Genomic DNA, 19737 nt, shown 5'->3' with positions numbered 1-19737 from the left:
ACTTTTATATTAAAAATCATAAAAAATATTATGTAACTTTTATTTTCAAAGCGGTTTTTTTAGGAGAAAACTTACGGCATTTTATTAAATCCCTATAAACAGTAAAAAAATTTTACCTAAATACTGTACGGCAGAAATTATTTACCAAAATGCTACATTGAAAATCTTTCATGTCAAGAACGATTGGCGATTTCAATTTTACAAAGAAATCGTTCTTGCTAAGAGTCACTTTGCTTTCAATTTAATCTTTTTTCTGGTTATAACACTTTATCACTCTGACAATTGTTTTTTAATGAAAAAATGAAATCATTTATGTTAAAAATGATTTCACTTTTTCTCTCACTTCTCCTGTTTGCCATCTTGCGAATGGGTTGAAAAATAATTTGGTCCTGGACCTATTAATAATGTAATATCCTCAATTTTGACCATTTGGCCTAGCTTATGAAGTGATATATAATCTAATGACACAATCGAATATTTTAGAAAGATCATGTAACATATATTATAATTAAGTATTTTTTTAGCCTTCTTAATTTTTTCAAATTAGTTAACTAGGTCTATCAGAGGTAATATAAATTAATGGGTTAATATGTTTTTTGGTCCTTCAAGTTTATTCTCATTTTGGTTTTGGTTCTTTAAGTTTCAAATCATAGGTTTTGACCCCTTAAATTTCTTTCCATCTAAAATATTTGTTCCTATAATTTAATAAAAACCTAGACCATTTTGTTCCTTAAATGACCATAATTTGTGATTTGAAACTTAAAGGGTCAAAATCAAAATGAGAGCAAATTTGATGAACTAAAGATTGTATTAACTTTAATTAATCTTAAAATTGATTTTTTTTGTACAAAAATATTCTTTGTTAACTGTACATTGCCTGAAATTTTCTGATAGTAATTCAATTTGATCTTGCAAAAATAATAGAAAAATGTTTCTATCACTCTTCCTTAATATAGAAGCTAAGAACTAATTTGTAAACAATTCTCGCACTATTCATTGATTAGGAAATTGAGAGGAAAGTGGTTCTTAGTATGAACTATTTCACTTTCTTTTTTTAAAAAAAAAAAATAATAATTGTCAGAGTAATAGAGTGATATAATGCGGAAAGAGATTAAAGTAAAAGCAAGATTTTTTTGTAAAATTAAAATCATTCTTCACGTAAATGATTTTTAATATAGTATTTTAGTAGATAATTTCCACCGGATAGAGTTTAGGTAAAATCTTTTATTGATTATAGGTTTTCGACAAAAATGCCGAAAACTTACCTCCAGGTGCTTATGTCCAATACATCCAGTTATCCCATCATTAAGACCCATATGTACAATACTTACACATCATCGTTAACGACGCTCATCCCACAAGTTCTCACATTCAAAATGACCACTGCTACTTTTGCTGTTGACCCATGCTTGTCGTCTGAATCAGAATCATCGTATGATGGAAATTCTAGCTTGTCCTCCTTGTCTGCCACAGGCTTCTCACATTCTAATTTCGTTGTGCCGAAATTCATTGGCTCTGCAACTTCCAAGACCCCCCCCCCCCGGGGGGCGTTTCCCAAAACTCATTTATTTTGAAGTTTGTCCTTTGACAGGTGAAAATAACGACGGAAGATGACAGAGGGGACAAACGCCGTGTACGATTATGGGTAAATATTGTACAGATGGCTCTTATTGATAGGATAACGGGATATACTGGACAAAAGCACCCGGAGGAAAGTTTGCTCCGTTTTCATAATATACATATTCCTCTGGCTTATTTGTAAATTATTTTTAACATATTTTAGTTGAATTAAAGAAAACATTTAATCTTATTAACACTATCTTCTATCTTAAATATAAGAGTTAATTAACTAAAAAAAATTAAAAAAATAAGTTAAGTTAGTTATTTACAATAAATAAATATTATTTTTCTTAAAATATCATTACTAATAAAGTGTATTGACTAGAATTACTGTTATTAGATAGATTATCTTAAAAAAAAATACAAATATGAGAGACAAATTAGAGTGAGATTATATATTTAGAATCAAAATAAAAGTCAAACAAAGTCTTATATTAATGAGTGGAGGTAATACTTTTCAAATTTATTCATATTAATATATAAACTTTAACAATAATTTATGGAACAATAAATTGAGAGTAAAATAAGATATTTATATTATTGAATGTTGTCACTTATAGAAGGATTAAAAAAATCTTTTCTCTTGCTATAAGAACAGAGGGGTACGTACATTTGTGCCCGAAAATCGTGGGAAATTGGGGTCTTAATATGAAGTTGTGTTGAATACATTTGGACTGGTCTGGTGTTCTGTTTCGGCAATGTATCAATCAGTGTATTTCCTTTTTTTTTTTCAAAAATTTTGTACGTTATATGTGCTAGTCTTTATGAGGATCTCGGAATTACGATTTTCTTCGACCGACTCTACAACATTATTTTTTTTTATTGAGGAGGGAAACTGGATTGAATAAAAGCAACATCGATGAGTTATGTCCTCTTCAAGTGGCTTGATTTCTGTATTATAGTCAAATTTGGGATGGGTTTCTGATGAGAACCTCCATATCTTTATTCTTAGTATTATTATTTTTTTATTTTGACCCGATATAATTGGGTGCCCTATGTTTGATTTAATTCGGTAAATATTTTACTTCTAATATCCCATAGCTTATGACCGACAATTTTAGAATCTAACATAGTGAATACTGTTAAATATTGCTATTCTATCTTGCTAAAAGACAGTACTCAACTGAGGTCCTACTATCAAGTGTACTAATATTTTACTCTTGTGCTTTTGTTCTGTAATTTTTTCCTTTGATTTTATATGGTTGCTGCACAGCTGCAATCTCTCACTTTATCAGGTTTCTTATTATGTAAAAATGAAAGGAAACAAACATTATTTTTTTTATTGAGGAGGGAAACTGGATTGAATAAAAGCAACATCGATGAGTTAATGTCCTCTTCAAGTGGTTTGATTTCTGTAATTATAGTCAAATTTGGTGATGGGTTTCTGATGAACCTCCATATCTTTATTCTTAGTATTATTATTTTTTATTTTGAACCGATATAATTGGGTGCCCTATGTTTGATTTAATTCGATAAATATTTTACTTCTAATATCCCATAGCTTATGACCGACAATTTTAGAATCTAACAAAGTGAATACTGTTAAATATTGATATTCTATCTTGCTAAAAGACAGTACTCAACTGAGGTCCTACTATCAAGTGTACTAATATTTTACTCTTGTGCTTTTGTTCTGTAATTTTTTTCCTTTGATTTTATATGGTTGCTGCACAGCTGCAATCTCTCACTTTATCAGGTTTCTTATTATGTAAAAATGAAAGGAAACATATTATATCGAAGGTTCTTATTTTTTCTTGTTATAGCTAACATCATGGAGAAAAATGCCCATGCTGAAGGGCCTTAAATGGATTGTATCAATTGATTGTTGCCTGGCGTCATCTGACAAGTGCAAACATGATTTCGAAGATTATTTACAGATTGCTTCTCAGTATCCTTACTTTGTCATTTTATTCTTTCAGCTGCACTTGGAGCAATTTTGCATGTAATATCCACTTCACTTCTTGGGATTACGGCAATCACCATGGCAAATACTATTGCTGGTGAAGAAACAGTGCATAAGCTTGCTTCAATTTTGCTCATATTTCTTGGTGGTGGTTATGTTCTGTTGTTTTTGTCTGGAAAGGGTGGCCATAGTCATTCTCACAACCAACCCATGGAGAAAATGGCTGTTGCTGGACTCATTCTTGTTCCTGCATTATCTCCTTGTGCAACAACACTTCCAGTATTTCTTGCTGTTGGAAATTCATCTTCCATGATGGTTCTTGCCATTATAGTGCTGCTTCTCAGGTTTCCTTTTTCTTTACTCATTGAGATTTTGCTTCTGTTATTTATGCGTATCTAATTGGAGGATACTTGTATCTCTTCTGTCAATATGTGATTAATTAACGTGTTTATTTGAAAATCTAACTTTGATTAAGTGATCATTTATGATATTGGCCTACCATGGAGTTGTGGAAAGAAAATTGAACTGCCTTCTATTTCATGAAAATTTGTGTTTTGATGTCCATATAACGGATACATGAATGACATTGATCAAATATCATGGAGCCCCTTGTAATCCTTGTATTATTTATACAAGCCAAGCTGAGGTCTCCTCTAATCAACAGAAGTCATGGAGTAAAGAACTGAGAGATTAAAGCTATAGAGTATAAACATGAGCAGCATAGACGAAAATGATTGACTGCCCTTCTCTAGCATTCAAGAGGCTAGAGAACTCTTCCATTGACACGCTGATAGCATGCCTCCTTCTAATCTCAACCCCCCCCCCCCCCCCCACACACACACACATCCCATTCCCTATTTCACTCTGACATTTCAGAGACCATAAATCAGTGACGCACTTGATCCATTAGTATGTCATTTATTGCTTTAACACTTGCCTATTGTTTCAAGGAAAGCCTCAAAGTTTCATTTACACTAGCAAGCTCTATAGAGCATATTGTGCTAAATTCTAAAAATGTCTATTCAGTGTGCAAGTCATGTTTGGATATGTTCCCCTGTTATCAAGCTTCACTCATGATGTGGCTTTTACAGCACTATAACTGTGATGACGTCACTTGTGGCGTTGTCATTCTATGGGGCCAGTCAGCTAAAGTTTCATTGGGTGGAGCGGTATGACAAACTTCTTGTTGGCTCAGTGCTGTGTTTGGTAGGAGTTCTGACCCTAATTTTCCATGATCATGATCATGATGGAGACCTAAGCTCTTTTGGAGGGCACTCCCACAGGAAAATCATTTCCCCATGAGAATCATTCAGGGCCTGTTATTTTGAAGCTTCTGGGCTTTGCCACTGTTGCTACTTGCAGTACAGAGATTTGATCAGCTTAGTCTAGTTAATAGTGGGTGGAAACTTGATTTCCAAATCTAAAGGGGCAGTTGGTGGATGAATTGCTTTGTTTCTTTCTATAGTTTACCCTCATGTGCTTGTCTGAAATTAGTTTTTCCCCATTTTTGATTGAAGTGTGTCATTCAAACCCCCATGGAGTGTCCAGTTTCCACTTGGCCACCCTGAGTCAAAAGTATATTCCCCTAATATTTTGAGCAATTTCATGTTCTCATGATTTGTTTTGTCAAAATTTGGATGGAAAATACTATTTCCTCATGCAATACACAAGCAGGTTGAGTGACCCACCGTGAACCAGAGCGAACTAATTTCAAGGTCAATCACATCTGTAATTACTCCTTTCTTTCTTGTTTAAATAGTAAGTTCGTATACACCTACTGACCTCTCTGTAATTTGACAGATCACTATGGTATGCAATTTTTATCATTCAAAAGCAAAGTAGTGTGCCGTTTCATTGATATCAGTATGACTTGCGTTATTTGCTGTAATATTTGCATTTTCTCATTACGTGTGTTATTCAATTGGATAATCAAATGATACGTATGAAACTTGAGAGCAATGAAGGGCTTCATGATTTTTTTCCCCCAAACAAATCCTCTCTTTAATATGGCCAAAAAGTTCGGACTTTGTCCTTAACTTGATAAGAGTGATATAAATGTTTGAAATGCCTAGACATAAGAGTTTGGAACGTAGGAAATTCTCATGTCTTATGATTTTATTAAGATTAAGTTTAGACTTGTGGAGGACTCATTAAGGTTCCTTTATGAAGGGTTACTACGTAATTAAGTTGATGTGCAGGAATCCATTTGGCAGCAGTCAGTTGGTAATTTAATATGCTGTGGAGGTTTAATTTCTCCACTGTCAAGGGCTGATATATCTTTTCATTGATACAATTGCCAATTGAGAAAATATCAAAAGTATAGAAGGCATAGAAAGAATTATAAGTCATGAAGAAATGAATAGTACCACTCATCTTATTGAGCCATTTATTATGCTCTCTTTCATTTGGTTAAACCTTCACTTTTGATTTTTCCCCCCCTCATTGCAACTATATAGATGATGATAGAGAGAGTAATAAAGAAATCATTTTTTCTAAATGATTATTTCTTCTATTTTGCATATGTTTTTATTTTAGAAATATTTTTGTAAATTTTTCGTTTTAAAGAATCTAGATTCCAAACTCAATCTTTTGCCAAAAATAAAGGACTTTTATTTATTATGTAAAAGTGTAAGCCTTTTTGTTTCTCTAACTAGACTTTACTTCCCCATGTATCCAATAAATATTAGTTCACTACTGATAAAAAAAATAATTAAAATAAACTTTTGTATATATCAATATAAAAATGTTTACTGTATTCTTTTTTGGCATCAAAAAATATTTGCTGTATGTAGCTTAAAGGAAACATAAAAATAAATTTCACATTGAAAACCACCCAAAACAAGAAACTGAAATATAAGGTAACATAGTACATTTAGTTCACTCCCAAAATGCAGGACTGCCGCATAAGAAATTTGTTATCTTGCCTATACTCCAAGCATAAGACTTCTGCACTGTAAGGTCTAAAAATGGAAAACTTCAAAGGCCACACAGGGTGTACTACTCATGATATCATTGAACCTTACATTTGAAAGCCATGGAGAAGAATCAAGCAAACGCCACAAATTTTTTTCAAATGACTAATTTTAAATTTTAAAGAAATTCAATTCGAAATCAATCTTCATAAAAAAAAAAAAACAGAGAGACTCTTATTTTATAATAATTTGAATTTATTTTTTATTTTTTAATTCTGAATTAGTGAGTGTGATAATTTGTTGTGATTAATAAAAATCAATTTCTTTCGTCCAACCAAAAAAAAAAAACTCCATCTTGGACATAAACTCATCAAAACATTGAGCCTTATAAGTAGATGGGCTAGAATACCTTTGTGGCCCAAAATCCTAACAGCCCAAATCGTAATGCGCGCCACAAAAGCTTAGGTTGTACTCCTCTCATCCTATTTATCCACATTTAATATTTATTATACCCTGTTAAAACAAAATTAATATAATATTAAATGAATGATAAAATTATATATTCCTATAAAAATTGCTTACGTTGTACTCGTCTCATCCTATTTATCCATATTTAATATTTATTATATCCTATTAGAACAAAATCAACATAATAGTAAATAAATGATAAAATTGTATATTCCTATAAAAATTTTCTCTCTATATCTTATAAATAGAGTACCAGAGAAACATATGACTAATTAGTATTTTGAGAAAACCATCTTGCAGGTACTTATAGTTTCTCTCAATTTTTAATTTGTTACCCGTATTTTTCTCTCAATTTTTAAAATTTTTACCCGAAGATCTATAGGCCAACTCTTAAGGTGAAAATATAAACTTCTATTATAACCAGGTCAGCAATATTATTCAAATAACAAAGTATTCTTCGATCATCATCATCATCTGTCTAAAACAAATTTTTGAACAATGGATCCTTGGTATCCCACCATGGACTTCTCTCGACCCTAATAAGTTCGCGCTAGTCGTTATTATGATCATTAAAAGTCTTTATATTTTTTTCTTTTTGGCATAAGAAGTCACTAGCCACGCATAAAAGCCTCAGTGCTTTTTCAGGAATCTAAAATAAGGAATGTAATATGTTTTCATTCATTGTAATCCCAAAAACCATTAAAACACAATTTATTTTGTCAGTCAAATTCTATACAAATCAAACAAATTCAAAAACAAATCACGTATACACCTAGTATTAGTATTTAATTTTATCATCTCCTCAATCACGCTTCTAAACTCATCGTTGTTTGGAGTCCAATCTAATATTCCCTTTGACCTTCTAGGATATTTTTTTGAAGCAACTTCCCTTCCCAATCAAGTGTTTCTGAATAAAAACTTATGAAAGCAAACAATCTAAGTTGAACACATCAAAATTAGAATCTTGTGCTGTTAAATCCGGCTCTTATTGAACAAGGTCACACCATGTAGAAGGCAGCGTTAGTTCCCTAAATTGCTTAGGAGCTTGTCACATATAGCCTAGCCCATCACCCCTTCATATAACTGTTTGTATCATAAAAGTATCTTAATTATTAGTTAATGCAATTAAATGTATAAAAAAAATTTATTGTTGTACTACTTACAAATATAGTTAGTTCTACTAGACTCATCTGGCTTGGGTTGTCATATCGATTTGCAAAAACAACAAGCTCATCTTCAAATATCAATATAACAGTATTTTATGGATTTAGAATTCAAATAAATAAAATAAATAAATTTCTCAAATAGTTAAAAAAAAAAACTTTGCAGGGTAAGTAAAAGGGAATTGATTTTAAAATGTTTGTGCAAGTAGAGGTAAAGTAGAAATTTAGCTCTAATGCCAATTAATATAGGATGGGTAGGTCAAAACAAGTTTTTGAAAGGCTTATATGAGAGTTAAAAAAGAAGGAAATGTGGCTTTAATACCAATTGATGTATATTGGAAATATTAAAGTGATTGATTTTGAAAGGTTTTACCTTTTAACGAGAGTGGAAGAGAAGCAAAAATCAAACTTTAATACCAGTTGATACAATACGAAAGAGGTATCAAAAAAAATAAATGTGTAACATTCTTTAAAATATACTAAATTTTTTTCTTAAATAGAAAGATATTAAAAAAAATTCAAATCTTTTCATTTTTGCCAACTCAATTAATTTATATTATAAAATAAGAAAATAATAAACCAATTAAGTATAAAATTAAAATGCTTAAAAAATATTAACTTAATATATCCTTAAGAAATTCTCTTCATTATAATTCTTAATAAAATTTTAACGCAAAATATATGTTCAAAAGTGCCTACTTAATTTCAATTCATATTATAAATCACATTTATGAAAACTTCTCTTTATTGCAAATAATATACGTAATCAGAATAAAGATTCTCTTAAATTATTTCAATAATTGTTTTGTGGTGTGGACTTATAAAGAGAATATCGAATTACTTTTGATACATTATCTCTAATCCTAATTATAAGATTTTGTTTATAGTTTATAAACGAAATTTTATAATTAGAATCGAATATATTATTAAAGAAGTAGGAAGATGACAACTCATTAAAAGAACATTAAAGCTTTGTTAAGCAACTGAAGTTAAGGAATTTAAAAAAAGATTACGTGCATTTAGAAATTCATTGTAGCATTTTGATATTTAGTAGTCTAACAATTAAAGTTAGAAAATTTACAAGAAAAATTAGTACATTTACAAATTGATGAATATAGAAATTTGATCTCATAAAAAAAAAAGAAATTTGATATTTAAGAGTGTTACAATTTAAGTTAGACAATTTATAAGAAGAATTAATACATTTACAACTTAATTGTAACAATTTCATATTTTGCCCTCTAACAAGTGAAGTTAGGAAATTTACAATAGCGTATTTATAAGTTTAGGGTTTATGTGAAAAAATGAAATTGAATGCTATGGATTTTAATGTGTTGTTTAGTATACTTACTAATGACATAATAATTATTGTTTGAAGATTTAAGAAGATAGTAAAAAAGGATGTAGAAGTTATTGGATGCATACAAGATATTTAAGACTAAATTTGGATAATATCACAAATAATAAACATGTGAGATGAAAACAACTACGAGGGTTACCTTGTAAGAGTGGGACAAAATAACAAATGTTGATAAGGAGTTAACATAAAGGGGGAAAAAAAGAGGACGAGTCCACTCAAGAGAGTGATAGAATTGAATTTAGAGAAAATTAGGGAGAAGGACCTAAAAAAATTAGTATTTATTAAGAGGGATCTTAAAAATTATAATTAATTTGAAAGACCAAAAATTAAAATAAAATTTTACAATTACTAAATTATCCCTTATTAAATCCCTATATTATCTCCAACACCCTCCTATCTCAGTTTGACAGTTAATTATCAATTGAACTTGATTTCTCTATTTCTCTCTCTTTGTATCTCTTTTTGATGCATCCAAAGTTTTTATCAATAGCAATTGTCTTTTTGTGAATTCAAAACAAAGAAGACAAACTAAAAAGAATCAACTGGCAGACTATTTATTGGACGGTATGTATATTTTGAACATTATTTTTCCTCTTTTAATTTATTTGTACCGAATGTTTTTTAATTTTCTCATCGCCTCTATATAAAAACTTTTTGGATGAATATAAAAGTATATAGTTGTGCCTTCATTCAATCCCAACTATACATACATATGAATACAATCACACTACCTATACAAAGCTTCTTAGATGAATATAAATATAGTTCCTTGTGTTAACCAAAATATGAAAATAAGTAAATAGTACCTCTTCGTAACCTAAGCTTTACTAATAATTTTTCCAACCACATCGGAATGAGGGGCAAAATCGCAGTTGTGCAAGCTGAAAAATTTTCCAGCTATATTAGAATAAAAGGCTAGTAGATGCAAATATGAATGACTAAAAAATAAGACTCTATTTTTTGTTAATTGCTGTATTTAGTTTTTAATTTTAATAAGGGGCAATTTAGTAATTATAAATTTATATTTCAATTGATAACTGATAGTCAAATATTGAGATTGATCTTGGAAATAATGTAGGGATTTAACTAGGGATAATTTCATAATTGTAAATTCATATTTAAATTTTTAGTCCTTCAAATTAATTACAATTTTTAAGATCTCTCTCCAAAAATACTAATTTTTTTAGGTCCTTCTCAATTTTTCCTTGAATTTACCATATGACAGGAGTTGAATTTTAATAGATGGTCGTGCAACTTGGCTGTCGTTTTTAATTTTTCACGTACATATATACTCAGATATGTGCTCTTATTTCAGCTGTGAATGATGAAGATATGTACTTTTTTTATGTTAGTTTAATATAATTAAATATTTAAATTACTTTTGTAGTTTTGTATTTTGTTGACTAATTATCATTTATGAATATTATTTTATTTTATTTTTATAAATGACCAAACTCTTGTGTTACCGTCCCACTATCTGCACTGATTCAATATCCAATCAACTTTTTTAACTGATTAAGTTTTCAATAGTAGGACCATGTCATATCTAACAGGAGTTGTCACGTCAATTCCTCTCTAGAACTCAGATAGATAGATATAAAACCTTAGCATGAGAACTACTATAAAACCATAGAAAATCTCAAGTACCTTGAAAAAAAGATCAACAATGCAAAATGAGTTGAGCCTTAATTAAAATTGACTATTTACAAAAGGACTTTGCAATCACTTTTGCCTTAATTAAAATTGACTATTTACAAAAGGACTTTGCAATCACTTTTGCCTCAAGTTTTCCATAATGCATCTCCATGATGCCTATATGATCTTCATACGAAATGCATCTTCAACGTCACACTCAAGAACAGTTGTCTTCCTCTTGTGAAGATATTAAAAAAAAAAAAAGAGAGAAATCCTTAACACTAAAAATGTGGAGATCAATAATACCCACAGTGCGTTCATATATGTGGAGAAACCAAGTATAGCATTTTGTTTAGCCAAAGTAACTCAAATCCTAACAGTAGATCTCAGCATATCATCATTATCTTCAATCCCTTCTCGGAACTCAGATAGATAACGCAGTTTCATTGTAGCATCACGGATCCATAGTAAATGAAAGCCGAGTACATTTAAGCATAAACCGAAACAGAGAAAGATCGATAAATAGACGGTAGTAGTCCGTATAACTATATATGTTAATAGAGATAGAAACACTGGGAAAATTCAAATAATCTTATGACAGATAATCTGCAAAAGCTTAGCTTTTTAGAGTAATGTTTTACAAATGAAATGGCATCTCAGAATGATCATTCCCCATAAGATTCTTCACTGGCAATCAAAGTGCAAGGATAACAATTTAGAGTATTCATCACTGATGCTGGTAAAACAAAATTCCAAAGTTCATACGCCAATAAAATGTGGAGAGATGGCCAGAAAACATTTGAGAGAGACATTAAAACGAGGTTGACATTTAGCCGAGGGTTCCAGGTGCACCAAAAATCAAAACATTCTGGGCATCCTACGATTCGGCTATTAAATCTGCGAAGGGCTTTGAAATAAATAGTTAGAGGAGCCTCACTGTAAGAGTAATTCGCTCCCCTGCTGGGACCTTCGCATCAAGGAAAATAGAGAGTTGCATAAAAATGTGCGAAAATCAGACACGAACATTAACCCCACCAACGAATCAGGGAATTGGTGAGCGATCAGATTTCGATGCTATTTCCGAAGGCAAACTTGGATAAAAGCACACTGAATCATAGCGCCTCCTCCATAGGTCCTTCGTTGATAAAAATGAGAAAAAGGTAATACTAAACAGATCGATGCTCAGTGAATACGAACCATATGTAAAGAATCATCTTCATCTTGCCTCATCGCCACGAAAACGACCAAGTAATCAATGGTTTACTTCTTCATCACATCTAAAACTTTTTCCGGAATTGAAATTGAACCAAGACAACTAAATCAAAGAGAAAGCCGCAAGGGCGGCGACGAATGATTCGAAACCCCAACTACCAGAACGCTAGGAGTCGGCCAGTGGACTCCTTATATAAAGGTGGATTTTTGGGCCTGATCCGTCTCCCCACTTGTTTCCCTTCTTTCTCCTGGTTTTCTGTTTTTTTTTTTTTAAAGTATTTTATAAAATTATTATTTTATATAAAATATATAAAAACAAATTTAAATCACTAAAATTTAATATGAATAATTCAAACTGCAGTGAAAAAATAGAAAAACAATTCACTAAAATTTAATATGAATAAATTTAAATCACTAAAATTTATAAACATGTTTAGTCAAATTATATATATGTTTATTGAAAAAATTAGTTAAATTTTTAATCAAGTCTTTTATGTTTGTCTTAAATGAATGAAATTTATGTGACTATAAAAATATAATTTAGAAACTTATTAGAATGAAGGATAAAATAGTAGGTAAAATTTATTTTAATATAAATTTCAGATAAAAATAATATTTTTAGAATAACATTATTTCACTTAAAAATAATGTTAACCTATTACATTAAACTGTATATTTTTAAAATAGAAGGAAGATATATGTAATTGATACAAATTGAAAGAATAGTCAGAGTATTTTACTCTATAATATAAAATAATCATGTTTTTGGAAAAAAATAATAACAGCTCCACTTTTTTATTTTTATTCAGTTTTTCTAATAACAAAAGATGAATTGTGGAACGAGTTAATCTAATATGATAAACTAATATTTGAATCCTCATTAAAAAATGTATTCATACCGATAATACCTCAAATAAAAAAAATACATATATTGGGGAATGAAAGATCAGACGTCAACTTGAAAGCTTCCTTGGCGACAATGTCTGTCAACAAATCCAGCGTTCTTATTATGCATTCTTATAATCATTTTTTCCAACAAAATTCCATCATTTTTTCTACCGTATTATAATATTCGTCAAAACCTTAACTGCCTACCAAAATGGTTTTGTAAACAGAATTTAACGAGAAAAATAATTATCCAAAGGAGACTCTATTTAACCGAAACATTTGCAAGTGAATATGTTGGGGACTAGAAAAATCTATTCCTTTATCATTTGGCCGGGAGATTGACGCAGAAGAAGAGCTTGTGCTTTTTTTGAGATTGATAAAATTGTTTTGGAGATAGAATTTCAATTGACTCAATAATTTATCAAATAATTTAAGAAAAATAATTTTTCTCTTAAACTAAACTTGATAAATATTGAGTCAGTCAAAACTCATCCCCAGTTCAACCATGCTGTGGATGGCAAAACAATTCAACTATGGTGGGATTTGTGATTTCACAAAGTGACCTTGCCTATTTATATACAAAAACACATTAATCAGAATTAATGTTTTGGATTTTCAGAATCCATTTCATTTAATATATTTTATTAAATAGGCAACCTTACTTTGTGGAATCACAAGTCCCATAAGTGAATTTTTTTTTTGGGTCATCCACAGTATAGTTGAATTGGAGATAAATTTTGAGTGACTCAATATTTTCCAAGTTTAGTTTAAGAACAATTGTTTTTCTTAAGTTGTTTGATAAATTATTAAGCATATTGAAATTTTATCTCTAAAAAGAAAGTATCAAAGCCTTTTTCAATATCTAAGATATTAACAATCTCAAAAGAAAGCACCAAATTTATCCTCCCTTGTGTGGCCGAAAAAGTTTCCCATACCTTAATATATAAATGTTTGTTAATAGTATTGTATAGTTTAATATTCTTATTTTTAATGAATTTGGGATTTAAAATTTTCCAAAAAAGAAAAAGAAAAAAATATAGGATGCCCAATAACTAGGACAAGAAATTTTTCCAATCATATTAAGTTATAAGACTTAGAAAATTCAATTTAGAATATAACGCTTTAATGTTGTTAAAAAAGAATATAGAACTTTAATTGACTCCATAGCTTATCAAATATGACTCTATTTTTATATATAAGTTAATTGTAATTCATTCTCACATATCAAAAAATACATTAAATTAATAAAATTATCCATACTTGCCTCTATTAAAGCAAGAGTCATTGGTTATCTTACGAGTGTTTTATATTTAAGATTTTTTTTTCGAAAAAAGTAAAAAAACATAGTGACTCATCAACTTAACTTCATAAATACTGAGTCAACTAAAATTAATTTCCGATCTAACTTCTTTTATCACAAGTCACAAGTAACATTGGCTACCCAGACAAATACATAATAAAGGTAATCAATGCACTTAAGTAAATAAATTAAGTCTTATATAACCATTATAGATCTCGTGAGCTTATAATACATCTTTTTTTTTCACTAGTCAAAGTTTTTTCCCCCTAAATTATACAAAATCTCCTGAATTTTGAATCAATTATGCAAAAGCTTCTTGAGTCTCTATAGCTAATTGGGTCAGGGCAAGTTTTAAGCTAGATAGATTTTATAAAGCTATTTATAAAATATTTTTTGATTCTAATTATAAGATCTCATTTATAGATTATAATTGAGGTTTTATAATTAGGACCGTAAGTAATACCTATCAATAAGTCCTCGTGTTGATAGCTAAGTCTAAACTTACACTCATACTTATGAGAGTCACATCATTAGCCATAATTTTCATTGGCTGGTCAAATTAAAATAATATTCATTATAATCTTAATATAAATCATTAATTAATTATGAGACTTAGTTTCTTTCCTTAATCAGATTTAGTATTAAAGGAAAAGGATTCTGAAAATCCAAAATATTACTTATCATTGTTGTGTATTTATAAATAAGCAATAATGTTACTTTTAAAATCACAACATAATTGAATTGAAAATAAATTTTGATTGACTCAATATTTATCAAGTTTAGTTTAAGAATAACTATTTTTCTTAAATTATTGAGTCAATTGAAATTTTATCTCTATTTAATTAGTCTGAAATTATTTCCAAACGGTTTGAAACATCTTTTAAATGTTTCTAGTACAATTTAATTAACTAAGATTATTACTTAGGATAAAGAACCATCAAAACAATTGTGGCTTTTCATTTTTTTTTACCTCTAATTTTTAGTTTCATCTCTTGAATTTTACGATGAATTATGATGGAAGAAAGTTTTTAAGGATATATTTGGTTAATATTTTTTTCAGTTTTTTAATTTTATATTTAACTAGTTCATTACTTTCACATTTTATAACATAAATTAATTAAATTGGCAAAAAATAAAAGGTTTGAATCTTTTTTTAATATCTTTCTATTTAAGAAAAAAATTTTTAGTATATCCTTAAGAATATTACAGATTTATTTTTTTGGGAGAATTAAGCCAGAGGACCTGTAGAGAAAAATATTTAGTAAGAAGAACCATAAAATTAGAATTATTTAAAAGGACCAACGATTCAAAGATAGATTTTAAAATACCAAATTAACATTTCCACTTTATTTGTTGCCTTTGTGATTCTTCTGATTTTGTTTACATTTAAGAATAAAAAAAGAGTAAAATATATCAATATCTTTCCTATTTAAATTACAGAGATCTCATTTTTGTTTTGAAAATCTATATGAATATTCTTAAAATCAAAATATATATTACACAAGCCTTCTTTCTAATTTTGATATTTAACTTTTATTCATAATCATTACATTATAGTGTTGACTTATTAAATCATAGGGTTGACTTTTTGTTTAATTTCATTTATTTATTAAAACTTCTTGTGAAAATCTTTTAAATATATATATGTTGGCTAAAAATATTTTACAATTGTATATATGTATTTTTAATTAAATTATAAAATTATAAAAATTCATTGACTAAAATAATATTTAAAGGAACTCACTAACTATCAATTTTTGAAATATCATATGAGAAAATATAAAAAAATTAGTTGTAGACAATTTTGTCTTTCTAAAATTATATTTTAATATATGGCGCTTTAAAATAGTCCTAATTTTTACGATCCTCTGCACTAAATATTTTTCTCTATAGTTTTTTCTAATTTTTCTTATTTTTTTACATTTTTTGTCTTGGATAAATAATATCAGAGGTTAATTTTCGTTTCTTTTTTACTTTTGTTGAAATCTTTCAAAATTAATTTTTTTAATATCCCAACATACCTTAATTAGTCTTAAAACTATATTTTCTTGCTTTTTTTACTTCGTATAAGTTTTTCAAAAACTGTTTTGACTTCCTCCATCCTAGATTAACTGGTATCAGAGTCAAATTTCTATCAATCTTCTACTTGTATAAATTCATGTATTTTTTATTATATAAAATTTCACTGATAAAATAAATTGTATTTTAATGATTTTTAACATTACAATGAATGAAAGCATATCACATCCCTTATTCAGGATTCCTGAAAAATATTGAAATTATCATGTATGACTAACGACTTCTTGAGTGAAGGCTTTTAATGATCTTAATGAGCTCAGAAGTCTATATGGAATATCATGGATCCATTGTTCAAAAATACGTTTGGATAGATTATAATAATGGTTGAAGAAGACTTTGTTATTTAAACAATATTGTTGACTTATTCGTTATAATAAAAATTTATATTTCCATCTTGAGAGTTGGTGTATAGATTTTTCAAGATTTTTCAAGTAAAATTTTAAATCTTTTTTAAAGTAATTAATAATATATATTAATACACCCACACACACATATATCCACATTTAATATTCTTTTACTTTCTTAATTTTTCAGAAAAAATATGACAAGTTTCAATCATGTGTAGAATATTTGAAAGATACATATCTGAAACTGTTCACTATACTTATAGCAACTCTAAGAGGGTATGTGTGAAATGCCAAGTAGTTTTATGACTATTTTTATATTAATCCTCGTATAGGCCCCTCATTTTGAGGTGATGTTACTTTTTTTGAATAGAAGACATGGAAGGAAGTATTGACACTCTTTAAAACATCATATATTATATTTAGAATGAGATATGAAATTAAGATAGTGTACTACTCTAGGATTGAAAAGAGAAGTTAGGAAATATGTATCATAAATGTGATTTATAATGCAAATTGAAATTAATTAGACTCTATTTAAATTCTATAAATAGTGGATTATTTAGTATTATTAGGGTAGTGATCTCTCTAAGATATAAAGTTTAGAATTCTAGAAAATACAAAAGATTGTTTGTTATCTTTTTAAGTTTTGTTTGATACTAGCTTAGAAATTGTTAATGATTATACACCATTTTGATTTTTTATTTTACATAAATTGGTATCAGAACCTAATTTTTGCTTATTTTCTACTCTTGTTGAAACTTTTCAAAATTAACCTCTTTAATATTCCTAACATATATCAATTGGCACTAAAATCATATTTTTTATTTTTTTTATTTTCGCATAAACTTTTCAAAAACTGTTTTGACCTCTCTTATCCTATATTAACTGGTATCAGAGTCAAGTTTTTACCCATTCTTTACTTACATAAATCTATGTATTTTTATTATATAGAATTTTACTGATAAAATAAATTGTGTTTTAATGATTTTTAGGATTACAATGAATGAAGATATATTGTATCTCTTATTCTAAATTCCTGAAAAAGCACTGAGATTTTCATGCATGGTTAGTGACTTCTTGAGCCAAATAGAAAGAAATATAAAGGCTTTTAATGATCTTAATAACGAATGACGTGAACTTATTGGAGCCAAGAGAAGTCTATTTGGGATACTATAGATCTATTGTTCAAAAATTCGTTTTGGATAGATGACGATGATGATGGAGGAAGACTTTGTTATTTGAATAATATTGCTGGCCTAATTTGGTATGATAAAAATTTGTATTTTCATCTAGAAAGAAAGCAATCGACTCTCTGAGACGGGTTCTTTCTCGAATCCGAATCAAGCAACTGGTATCTTCAATTATTTGAAATGGGTTTCTTCTTGAATTCGAACCAAACCTAGTAGTAGCTCTGATACCATGGGAAATATAGACTAGATGATTAAACTAAACCCATCATTACACCATAGTGAGAGAGAAACTCAAAAATCTTTATTGGATCATCACTGTCAAAATTACACCGTCTCATCAGGCCTGAGTTGGGCCCATAATTTATACACAAATCAATGTAACCAAAACGACAAGCGTCCTGACTAAACTCAAGATTTATAAAAAGAAAACACCCCATATCAAATATACAAAACGATAATTTATATTCTGTTTTCTATTTCTTTAAACTACAAGACAAAGACAATGAAGTTTCGAGTAATATATAGAAAGATACGTCTAGTGTTTACCAGCACTGGACAAAGCGTGTATTAAATGTTCGGGATGATGTGACTTCCTTGAATAAAAAATATGAAGAAGTGAGGAGAAAGAAGCTACAATTTTGGAGAAGTTGACATCTCAAAGAGAAGATCAAAATGGCACTGAAAGAAGTAATCGAAATTCTTGAAAAATATCCGAAAGAGATTATAGTTAAGCTGCCAAAGCGGGTCATTGAGGAGCTTAGCATTCCATCAATTATGGAGTATCCGGCTCTTCAGAATGCCTTTCAAGACATTCTGACTCTGCTACAAGATAATAGAGTAAGATGTGTGGCACTTACTCTATAGAAAGATACATCTAGTGTTTACCAGCACTGGACAAAGCGTGTATCAGATGTTTGGGATGATGTGACTTCCTTGAATAAAGAATATGAAGAAGTGAGGAGAAAGAAGCTGCAATTTTGGATAAGTCGACATTTCAAGGAGAAGATCAAAATGGCACTCATAGAAGTAATCGAATTCTTGAAAAATGTCCGAAGGAAATTATAGTTAAGCTGCCAGAGCAAGTCATTGAGAAGCCTAGCGTTCCATCAATTATGGAGTATCCGGCTCTTCAGAATGCCTTTTAAGACATTCTGACTCTGCTACAAGATAATAGAGTAAGATGCGTGGCACTTTATGGAAAAAAAGGGGTGGGGAAAACAACAATCATGCAAAACTTAAATAACACTTTTATAACAGCGTTGACTAGTTGTTTGGTATGATGATTTTCATCAAATTACTAGCTGATGAGCAGATTGAAGACATTCGCATTCTGCAGAAAATTGCAGATCGAACAAAGTTGGATAGAGAAGGTGATGATGCATGTGAAGTTGCCTGGAAGATACAACAAGTGCTTGTGGACAAAAAATATTTGCTGATTTTAAATCTAGAATATTCAAATCAGATATAAACAGTCCAGATATGATGAGCTTAAGGTGCTCATCAAAGAGATGAGTATTGAAACTGTTAGTATTTGAGAATGCTTTATCAATATTAAAAATCTCAATATCATTAATTTTTGTTAACGGTTTAAGGTTAAGGATTAAAAATATATTTTTTAAAGTTAAGGAATTATATTGAAACCTCATATAAAATTTAATAA

General features: G+C 29.1%; 1 protein-coding gene and 3 non-coding genes across 4 annotated transcripts; 1 reads left to right on the top strand and 3 right to left on the bottom strand.

Annotated features, from left to right (window-relative positions):
* The first annotated feature begins 1250 nt into the window (after positions 1–1250).
* Positions 1251–5206, top strand: LOC114740488 (uncharacterized). The gene is made up of 4 exons (XM_028928676.1): positions 1251–1493; positions 1592–1715; positions 3498–3867; positions 4615–5206. The coding sequence occupies exons 1-4, from the start codon at positions 1251–1253 to the stop codon at positions 4823–4825; spliced, it is 948 nt and encodes a 315-aa protein (XP_028784509.1). The 3' UTR covers positions 4826–5206.
* A 6233-nt stretch (positions 5207–11439) lies between these two features.
* On the bottom strand, positions 11440–11528 carry LOC114745155 (small nucleolar RNA snoR27). The gene has a single exon (XR_003740176.1). It is a non-coding gene; the product is annotated as a small nucleolar RNA snoR27 (small nucleolar RNA).
* A 182-nt stretch (positions 11529–11710) lies between these two features.
* On the bottom strand, positions 11711–11801 carry LOC114745095 (small nucleolar RNA snoR26). Its single transcript, XR_003740170.1, has one exon. It is a non-coding gene; the product is annotated as a small nucleolar RNA snoR26 (small nucleolar RNA).
* Positions 11802–11884: 83 nt separating this feature from the next.
* Positions 11885–12036, bottom strand: LOC114745216 (small nucleolar RNA snoR145). Its single transcript, XR_003740182.1, has one exon. It is a non-coding gene; the product is annotated as a small nucleolar RNA snoR145 (small nucleolar RNA).
* Between the last annotated feature and the right edge of the window lie 7701 nt (positions 12037–19737).

The sequence above is a fragment of the Neltuma alba genome, unplaced genomic scaffold (assembly GCF_004799145.2).
Source record: "Neltuma alba isolate B1F8T4 unplaced genomic scaffold, ASM479914v2 tig00000105_pilon, whole genome shotgun sequence".
NCBI lineage: Eukaryota > Viridiplantae > Streptophyta > Magnoliopsida > Fabales > Fabaceae > Neltuma > Neltuma alba.
The sequence above is the reverse complement of the archived record's forward strand: the minus strand, read 5'-3'. Positions and strand labels throughout refer to the sequence as shown.